The sequence below is a fragment of the Ochotona princeps genome, chromosome 16, assembly GCF_030435755.1.
Source record: "Ochotona princeps isolate mOchPri1 chromosome 16, mOchPri1.hap1, whole genome shotgun sequence".
Classification (NCBI taxonomy): Eukaryota; Metazoa; Chordata; class Mammalia; order Lagomorpha; family Ochotonidae; genus Ochotona; species Ochotona princeps.
Genome location: NC_080847.1, coordinates 56,504,933 through 56,514,795, shown reverse-complemented (window position 1 = coordinate 56,514,795; position 9,863 = coordinate 56,504,933). Strand labels below are relative to the sequence as shown.

Here is a 9,863-nt window from a genome sequence, read left to right as displayed (position 1 = left end):
CGGGCACAGGGTCTGGCCGTGCATTGCCCTCAGGGAGGCCTGATTGGACTTTCAGGTCCTCCCAGCTCAGGACAGTAGGGCCTGTGGCTCACATCCTTGGCGTATCCTCGTGGCCCTCAGTGGCTCTCACGGCAACTGTGGAGGCTGCTCTTCGTGGCTTCGCCTGGGTGCCCTACCTCTCTGTTACGAAGGAGTCTCCCTTTTATTTATTGACTCAGACTTTACATATGAAGGACACTAATACCTCGCTTAAAACCACCTGTCAAGTCCCTCTGGTCAATTGCCCCATGACCAGAGGGACTGTGGTCATCTAAGGTGTCTCTCCTACCCATTCTAGAACCTTTCCCAGCCTACCCGACCCTGGGCAAGTGCTTCCGGCTGTCAGACTGGGTTCAGGGCACTCTGCGGACATCCCAGGAGGACGTTAGAGTCAGCTTGAGGAACCCCAGGTCCACCTGAGCATTGCTGACTCGATCTGTGGTCACAGAGTAAGTTCCTTACTTGTGACATAATTTCTGAAACAGAGCAACAGAAGTCTTCCAAACCTTTGTCACCTTGTGTCTGTTTTGTGGATTTATTGAGCATAAGACATGCAGGAAATGTCCCTGTCCTGACGTGGAGACACTTAGCTCCCTCCTCACAGGCCCCCAGCCCTCCTCCCTCACACCCAGGGGTCCAGGTCTTCAGCTCCTCCTCCATAGTTCCCTTGGGCTCTCCTAGGAGCTGTTTTCTAGCGTGGAAGATTTCAGATTCTCGTAGTCTAGGCAGATTCTTTAGGTAAACGCCTACTGTTAGGTAAGGAAAGAGGTTAATATGTTTGACAGATTCGGTTTGGCGCCTCTTGCTTGTGCGGGGGTGGGACTCGAACCCGTGTATTCTAGGAGCTTCTCTGCATCTTTGCGAGGCGCGTGTGATGTCGCTGGAGCACAGAACCCGCTCCCGAGCTCTTGGACTACCACTCCCAGCAGGCCCCGCGCCCGGGCCCTCCTGTAGCCCCGCTCCCGGCTCCTGGGACTACCACTCCCAGCAGCCCCCGCGCCCGGGCCCTCCTGTAGCCCCGCTCCCGGCTCCTGGGACTACCACTCCCAGCAGCCCCCGCGCCCGGGCCCTCCCGGAAGCAGCGTGCCCTGCGCCGGGGCTTCCTCACGTGGGTCGCGTTCCGGGACCCCGGCATGAGCCGCTACGTGCTGCCGCTGTCGGTGCTGGGCACGGCGGTGGGCGGCGCCGCGCTGCTCAAGTGAGGGGCGCGGGGACGGGGAGCCTGCGCTGGTGCTGGGAGGGGCCGCCCGGCTGGGAGACCGGGGTCACGGCCTGGTCATCCTCATCAGGCTGGGAGAGGGCAGGTCACGGCCAAGGTCACCCTCAGCCCCCGAGAGGCAGCCCAAGGTCACTCCCTCAGGCTCTGAGGGTCCTTGCCTGGGGTCGCCCCTGAGGCTCTGAGGGTCCTTACCTGGGGTCGCCCCTGAGGCTCTGAGGGTCCTTACCTGGGGTCGCCCTGAGGCTCTGAGGGTCCTTACCTGGGGTCGCCCTGAGGCTCTGAGGGTCCTTACCTGGGGTCGCCCTGAGGCTCTGAGGGTCCTTACCTGGGGTCGCCCCTGAGGCTCTGAGGTCCTTACCTGGGGTCGCCCTGAGGGGTCACTGCTGGGGTCATTGCCTGGGGACGCCCCCTTGGGTGCTGAGGGTTCCCAGCCCGGGGTCACCCCTCAGGCTGGGAGACTCAGGGTCTCAGCCCAGGGTCCAGGGGGAGACGAGGTCCCCCTCCGTCCAGGCCTGGCTGTGGTGTTTGGGAAGCTGGTTCTCTGAAACCAAGCTTTTTCTTAAAAAAAAAAAAAAAGACTAGACCATAGTGAAGATGGTATTGGGGGGCTGGTCCCCAATGTGCCCTTGGTGACTGTCAGGTGGGGCTTGCTGCACCCCAGCCCCCCTGCCGCCGGGCTGACCCGTCCTCGCCCCCAGGGACTATGTGGCTGGCGGAGCGTGCCCCAGCAAGGCCACCATCCCCGGGAAGACGGTGATCGTGACGGGCGCCAACACTGGCATCGGGAAGCAGACGGCCCTGGAGCTGGCCAGAAGAGGTACCGCCCACTGGTCGTGGGGAGAGATTTTTTTTTTAAGATTTTATTTTTCTTGGAAAGTCAGATATACAGACAGGAGGAGAGACAGAAAGATCTTCTGTCCATTGATTTACTCCCCAAGTGGCCACAACGGCTAGAGCTGAGGCAATTTGAAACCAGGAGCCAGGAGCTTCTTCCAGGTCTCCCACACGGGTGCAGGTCCCAAGGCTTTGGGCCGTCCCCGGCTGCTTTCGCAGGGCACAGGCAGGGAGCTGGAGGGGAGCGGGGCAGCGGGGCGTCAGCGCCCTGTGGGATGCCAGGCCTGGAGGTGGCAGCTTTTGCAGCCATGCCGTGGAGCTGGGTGGAGACGGCTGTGGGCCTGTCTGCGTGGGACGTCACGTCGTGTGGAATGGGCCAGGAGCAGGGAAGCGATGATGCCGTCGGACTCCACTTCCTGGCGCAGTTGTGGGGTGCTGGGGAGGGAGGAGCGGGTGCTGGCGCTCAGCAGGCTTTGGTGAGGGACCCTGGAGGTGGACTGCGGTGCCCTCTGCCCTGCACGCGGGGGGCTTGCCGTGGGGGTTTTATCGCGAGTGGAGCAGCTCTTTCCTTCCCACGGCGGCCGCAGAGAGGGGAGGTGTGCAAGCAGGGCCCAGGTCTGAGACCTTGGTCTGCCTGGGGCATTCCCCCTTTCCCCCAGTAGTCGAATCGGTCCTGAGGGCCCGGGGACTGGGTCACGGTCAGGGCCTGTGCGGCTCCCCTTGGGCTGCTGTGGTGGTTGGTCACTGGAGAGGACAGGTCTGGGCACTCCCTGTGGGGTCAGGTGTGAAGGGAGGGGTCAGGGTTCTAGGTTTGAGCCCTTGGATGGAAGGGGCAGCAGGAGCGTGGGCTGCCCGTCCACTCTGGGCCTGGCAGTGCCCAGGGCTTAGGTGAGGTGTATTCCAAGGGGAAGGGACATGTGATCCCACAGGAAGTGAGAACTGTAATTTACATGGTCAGCACGCGGTATCCTCCTCTGCTCTGTTCCTATCCTGTTGGCAGTTGAGTCCGGTGCCACGCCAAGTGTTAAATCCTCACTTTGCATATGCTGGGATCCTCTATGGGCACTGATTTATGTTTGGGCTGCTCCATTTCCCATCCAGCTCCCTGCCTGTGGCCCAGAGCCTTGGGACCCTGCACCCGTATGGGAGACCTGGAAGAAGCTCCTGACTCCTGGCTTTGGATCAGCTCAGCTCCGGCCACAGCAGCCACTTGGGGAGCGAAGTAGCAAAAGGAAGATCTTTTGTCCCTCCTCTGTAAACCTGACCTTCCAGTAAAAATAAACACAATCCTAAAACAAAAACAAGTTCATGAAGCAGGTCTTGGGGTCTGCCTCACACACCCGTATCTCCCTCGTAAATGCACAGCCCAGTGACTGGCTTGCTCCCAGAGCGGGGTGGCTGTTGTCGCGGCCTCGGTTGGGGCTGGCAGAAGTGCTTGGGGCCCTGCGCTGACATGGGAGATCTGGAAAAGGTTTCACGCTGTTCCACCTCTGGCTGCAGGGACTCAAACTGGTACCCCTGTGGGATGCTGGCACTGCAGATGAGGCTGTGCCCGCTGTGCCACAACGCTGGCCTGTGTATCCTTTTGAATATGGTGTTTCCCCAGGGTTTGTAGGTCAGAGCCTGCAGCCACTCTTATCCTGGCTGTGTGCTGCTCTGCTGTGTGGTATGGGCCCAGGTGGCCCTACCCTGTGGTCCTCATCTGAGTATTAGCACGGGCCTTGGCACCCATGTGGCTGTGGAGTGTGTGTTGTCTTCCTGTGGGTTCCTCCCTTGAGGTGGGTTTCTCAGAGAGTCTTGTCCGGGCCTCCAGGAGGCAGGGTCATCCTGGCATGTCGGGACAAGGACAAGTGTGAGGCAGCGGCCAAGGACATCCGTGGGGAGACCCTCAACCACCGCGTCAGCGCCCGCCACCTGGACCTGGCTTCCCTCAAGTCTGTCCGCGAGTTTGCTGCGAGGGTCGTGGAAGGTAGGGGTGCGTGCAGGCCTTGCAGGGCACCGAGGAGCCAGGGAGGGGGAAGTAGGTGTCCGGAGGGGATTATGTGTGGACAACACAAACTGGGTGCATGGAACAGGTTTACAAGGCCAGTGTGGGCTGCTGCCCGCAGGCTGCCCTGCCCGTGAGGTAGGCCCCTGGATGCTGGGGCAGGCGCGGAGTTCTGTGAAGCCACAGGGAGAGGGCCGGGGCAGAGGACCCTGGTCAGTTCCAGTGACAGGAAACAGTTTAAAACTCCCACGCTTCCCAGTTCACTGGGCCTGCGCTGTCAGCCCATGCAATGTGGCTGTGCTTCCTTCTGGGAGCCTGCGTTTGCTCCTACCCCAATTCAGAGGAAGTGTGGATGGGGTGTCAGCTAAACACAGTAGGCGTCTGTGTGCAGGCTGGAGTGTACAGTAGGTGTCTGTGCTGTGTGCAGGCTGGAGTGTACAGTAGGTGTCTGTGCTGTGTGCAGGCTGGAGTGTACAGTAGGCGTCTGTGCTGTGTGCAGGCTGGAATACACAGTAGGCGTCTGCTGTGTGCAGGCTGGAGTACATAGTAGGCGTCTGTGTGCAGGCTGGAGTACACAGTAGGCGTCTGTGTGCAGGCTGGAGTGTACAGTGGGCGTCTGTGCTGTGTGCAGGCTGGAGTGTACAGTAGGCGTCTGTGCTGTGTGCAGGCTGGAGTGTACAGTAGGTGTCTGTGCTGTGTGCAGGCTGGAGTGTACAGTAGGCGTCTGTGCTGTGTGCAGGCTGGAATACATGGTAGGCGTCTGCTGTGTGCAGGCTGGAGTACATAGTAGGCGTCTGTGCAGGCTGGAGTACACAGTAGGCGTCTGTGTGCAGGCTGGAGTACATAGTAGGCATCTGTGTGCAGGCTGGAGTACACAGTAGGCGTCTGTGTGCAGGCTGGAGTGTACAGTGGGCGTCTGTGCTGTGTGCAGGCTGGAGTGTACAGTAGGCATCTGTGTGCAGGCTGGAGTGTACAGTAGGCGTCTGCTGTGTGCAGGCTGGAATACACGGTAGGCGTCTGCTGTGTGCAGGCTGGAGTACATAGTAGGCGTCTGTGTGCAGGCTGGAGTACACAGTAGGCGTCTGTGTGCAGGCTGGAGTACATAGTAGGCGTCTGTGTGCAGGCTGGAGTACACAGTAGGCGTCTGTGTGCAGGCTGGAGTACACAGTAGGCGTCTGTGTGCAGGCTGGAGTACATAGTAGGCATCTGTGTGCAGGCTGGAGTACACAGTAGGCGTCTGTGTGCAGGCTGGAGTGTACAGTGGGCGTCTGTGCTGTGTGCAGGCTGGAGTGTACAGTAGGCATCTGTGTGCAGGCTGGAGTGTACAGTAGGCGTCTGCTGTGTGCAGGCTGGAATACACGGTAGGCGTCTGCTGTGTGCAGGCTGGAGTACATAGTAGGCGTCTGTGTGCAGGCTGGAGTACACAGTAGGCGTCTGTGTGCAGGCTGGAGTACATAGTAGGCGTCTGTGTGCAGGCTGGAGTACACAGTAGGCGTCTGTGTGCAGGCTGGAGTACACAGTAGGCGTCTGTGTGCAGGCTGGAGTGTACAGTGGGCGTCTGTGCTGTGTGCAGGCTGGAGTGTACAGTAGGCGTCTGTGCTGTGTGCAGGCTGGAGTGTACAGTAGGCATCTGTTTATTGAGGTCATCATGCTGGAGCCCCGAGGCCAGCTGGGCTGGCTGGGCCCTGGGAAGCTGCCTTGGGCTCGCCCAGCTGACCTCAGCGAAGCTCACCCTGGGTCCTCCCAGCCCGTGTCAGAGCCCTGTGCCCAGGCATGTTGGCTTGCAAGCCTGTCCTGTCCTCCCCACCCAAGGCCAGCAGGTGCAGCAGGCAGCCCCTGCAGGTGGGCAGCAGAGGGTGCCAGTTTGTGGCTCAGCCTTGGGCCTCTCGGTAGAGCTGCCATGGGTCTCGGTGGCTGGGTCCTGGCGCTGGGCATCCCTGCTCCAGCCCACTCACGGCCATACCATCCCCACACACGGAGTAGGGTCTGCTGATACTCTGGAGGCCCACGCACAGCCCTGGGCCAGCGTGGCTGTTCAGTGGCTTGGGGCTATTGCTGGCTCGCCGTAGCCTTGGTGAGCAGGGTCAGGTCTTGTTAGTGTCCGCTGAGGCAGAAGGTGGGCGTTATGTGCTGGCCGAGCCTGTCTTGCAGCTCCTTCCAAATCACATGCTCATGGGGTCTGGGAAGACCTCGGTGGCCCTCCTCCAGGGACATGGCTTTTTGCACAGTAGGGTGCTGTGGCGGTGCCTGCTCCAGCTGGGCCCCAGGGCCTTTGACCCTGTTGCGCCCTCGGCCTGTTGGTGCAGCCTCAGCTACTTCCCTGCAGGTGAGGTGTTGGGGGTCCGACTGGTGCCTGTGCATGCACAGCTCCTTGGCTCCCGTGAGTCACTCCACTTTGAGACCCCAAGAGACCCTGTGGGCGAGTTCTCCAGGACTTGGGGGGCCGGAGTAGTGGGGTGACTGGAAGCAGTAAACCATAGAAGGAGGTGGCGTGGGTGACCAGCCTTGCACCTGTTGGGTCACTCCCCAGATGGCCGCGGCATCCAGGAGCTCCATCCTGGTCTCCCACGGGAGTGACAGGGGCCCTGGGACTCGAGCCCTTGTCTGCTGCCTTCCAGGGCGCACATTAGCCGGGAGCTGGAATCGGAAGTCCAGCTGGACTCCACTCGAGGCGTGCTGACGTGAGATGTGGGGCCCTGGGCGTAGCCGTGCCATAACTGCTCCTCTTCTCCCTGAGGGGCTGCTCTCCCCACCCTGCAGACGGCTGGTGTGTCGGGGAGTGTACCCCTCCCTGATGCGCGTCTCACCCCCCAGAGGAGGAGCGAGTGGACATTCTCATCAACAACGCTGCTGTGATGCGCTGCCCACACTGGACCACTGAGGATGGCTTTGAGATGCAGTTTGGGGTCAACCACCTGGGTGAGGCCTGGCCGGGGGCTGGCATCATTAGGCAGAAGTAAGCCAGGCACAGAAAGGCGCCAGTGCTGTGATCCCTCATCCTCCCTGGAGTCTGTGGAATACAGAGACCCCAGGGCCCGGGGGTGGTGGGAGGGACAGACGGTAGCCAGAGGCCACGCTTCCTGCCGGGAGGGGCTTCCTGCCGGGCTGTGGCTGCAGCAGCTGCGCGTCGTGTGCGTGCAGGTGAACTTGAGTGTCACTGTGCCAGCTGCCTCTAAGTGTGTGAGAGCTTCACAGTGTCTCCATCGTGGTCTACGGATCTGCATGCCTGGTTTGCAGTTGTCAGGAAAGTAATCAGACTGCAACCCCAATGAGGGTGTGTCACCTCTGCCAAGATGGCTTTGTTTACAATTTTAAAAAGTGACAGACGTGACGGGGCGTGAAGCAGGTGGGATGGCCGTCCTGGACAAAGCTGTTAGAGTCCTGCGTGGGTCTCCCCTCACCCAGGTCACTTCCTCCTGACCAATTTGCTGCTGGACAAGCTGAAGGCCTCGGCCCCCTCGCGGATCATCAACCTCTCATCCCTGGCCCATGTGGCTGGCCACATTGACTTTGATGACCTGAACTGGCAGGCACGGAGGTATGACACCAAAGCTGCCTACTGTCAGAGCAAGCTGGCTGTGGTCCTCTTCACCAAGGAATTGAGCCGCCGGCTGCAAGGTGTGTGGGGCAGCTCCCCTGGGAGCCTGACGGGAGCACGGGAGGGCAGGCCGGAGTGTGGCATGCGGAGTGCCTTGGGCATCCTGGCCAACATAACCAATCGATCCCTGCTCTCATGGTTGTCCTTCAGTCCCCGAGAGTGCATCCTAACTGGGCGTCTTGGAGCAGAGACTTGGAGGTCTGGAAGCTCAGGGTGGGCAGTGTCTGGGTGAGCCTGGCTCTTCCCTGCCCTTGTCCCTCACTCTCTGCTTTCCCCAGGCACAGGTGTGACCGCCAACGCCCTGCATCCTGGCGTGGCCCGGACAGAGCTGGGCCGACACACAGGCATGCACAGCTCCGCCTTCTCCAGCCTCACACTCGGTGAGTCCCCACGTCCCTCAGCTGAGCACTGGGCTCCCTCAGAGGCGTCCCTCCCCCGTGTCTGTGGGGTGTGAAGGGCCGAGTGTGCTGTGTGTGCTGGAGCTTGTGGCTGACCGGAGATCCAGCAGCATGCTGTCCTGCCCAGTCCCCCCCAGGCCAGCCAGGAAGATGCCTTCGTGGCTTAGCCTCAGGTTCCCCGTTTGGCCAGTGCAGGGTGTGCCGTGACCCACCTCATGGTCATGGTGGTGAGTGGATGAGCCCTGTCAGTGAGAGCAACCTGGAATGCTGAGAAAGATGTAGTGTGGTGCTGGGAACTGGAATCTTGGGGTGAGGCCACAGCAGGGGATTCACTCAGGAAGATTTTAGGGATGGATGGCTAGAGTGAGGGCTCAAGGCTGACAGGAGAAAGAGCTTCTGTTCTGGGGAAAAGCCAAGGAGGCTCCCTGGGAGAGGTGGCATTTGGGCTAGTCTGAGTGAATTCCAGCTGGAGGTGAACCGTAAGGGCACAGGGCCGACTGTGGCCTCCAGGGGTGGGCTGGGCTCTGACCCCTTCCTGCAGGAGTGTGGACAGAGCTGGGTTTATTGCAGGGCCCATCTTCTGGCTGCTGGTCAAGAGCCCCCAGCTGGCGGCCCAACCCAGCACGTACCTAGCGGTGGCGGAGGAACTCGAGGGAGTTTCTGGAAAGTACTTCGATGGACTTCGAGAGAAGGCTGCAGCCCCGGAGGCGGAGGATGAGGAGGTGGCCCGGAGGCTCTGGGCTGAGAGTGCTCGTCTGGTGGGCTTGGAGGCACCTGGTGAATCCTTGGTGAGGGGACAGTCCACCACCAAGTAACCCCTGGAGCAGAAGTGAAAGCCACCAGGGCGTCCAGGGTGGAGATGTCCACTGGGACTGCTGCTGGCCGGGCACCACTCCTCCACCAGGGGGCAGAGCCAACCACAGGCGCCCCGTGAGACCAGGGGTGCTGGCTGCCAGTTCTGAAGTGCCCTCCAGGGGCAGTGCTGACCACGCATGTGCGTCTAAAGGAAGACCTGGGCTGCCATGCTACGTCCTCCAGCAGAGGGCAGTGTGTACGCTCCTCAGCCCACGGGTGACGCCTGCCTTTGGCCCTCTGAGCAGGCGGTGGCTGGCAGCGGTTGGTTTCCCCTGCTCCGGCTGGGCGGGAGGATGCTGGGCGTCCTCGGTGGCAGCATCCCTGGGGACCCTGTGCGTGTCTGTGCCTCTGCAAGCCTTGGTCTTTCCCGGCTCCGGAGCTCACGGTCACTCTCGGGCACAGGGAGCAGCGGCTACAGATGGCTGGCCAGGGTTCCCTGGAGACGGTCCTTGTGCCAGCCCTGGCTAGGTGTCGGGATCTGTGGGGCCCTGGCAGGCCACCGAGCCCTCCATGTCCTGCCGACCGCCTGGGGGTGTGACCCCACTTCTGCTTCCTGGGGCTTGGGGTGAGGAAGCTCCTCCCTTGGGCCTGAGCCGAAACCTCACACACTTGCTTCTTTCTAGGAAATTTAAAAAATCATAAAAATCCTGACGAAAGTTATTTGTGAAGTGACTGAAAGAGGCAGGGCTGGGTTAGAGTCAGGAGCTGCATCCGGGTCTCCACGCGGGTGCAGGGTCCCGAGGCTTACTGTTTTCCCAGGACACGAGCAGGGAGCTGGACAGGAAACGGGTCAGCTGGGACATGAACCTACGCTTGTGGGACGCTGGTACTGCAGGCAGAGGATCAGCATGCTATGCCACTGTGCTGGCCTCATGGTCCACAGGGCTGGTTAGCGACCTGCCTCCGCTGGCCTTGTAACCACCCTGCTTTCCC

At 60.9% G+C, this 9,863-nt stretch overlaps 1 protein-coding gene across 1 annotated transcript; it reads left to right on the top strand.

The window, feature by feature from the left end:
• The first annotated feature begins 1,030 nt into the window (after nt 1–1,030).
• Nucleotides 1,031–9,025, top strand: RDH13 (retinol dehydrogenase 13). Its single transcript, XM_058674729.1, has 7 exons — nt 1,031–1,237; nt 1,957–2,075; nt 3,906–4,061; nt 6,894–6,998; nt 7,485–7,697; nt 7,956–8,057; nt 8,646–9,025. Exons 1-7 carry the CDS (start codon nt 1,173–1,175, stop codon nt 8,888–8,890), a joined length of 1,005 nt encoding a protein of 334 aa, XP_058530712.1. The 5' UTR covers nt 1,031–1,172; the 3' UTR covers nt 8,891–9,025.
• Nucleotides 9,026–9,863: the final 838 nt, after the last annotated feature.

Excerpts from the sequence above, each read along its gene's own strand:
- RDH13 (XM_058674729.1), top strand. The coding sequence starts at position 1,173 with ATGAGCCGCTACGTGCTGCCGCTGTCGGTGCTGGGCACGGCGGTGGGC. Across the intron at positions 7,698-7,955 it reads ATTGAGCCGCCGGCTGCAAG|GCACAGGTGTGACCGCCAAC; the intron begins GTGTGTGGGGCA and ends TGCTTTCCCCAG. Across the intron at positions 8,058-8,645 it reads CTTCTCCAGCCTCACACTCG|GGCCCATCTTCTGGCTGCTG; the intron begins GTGAGTCCCCAC and ends GGTTTATTGCAG.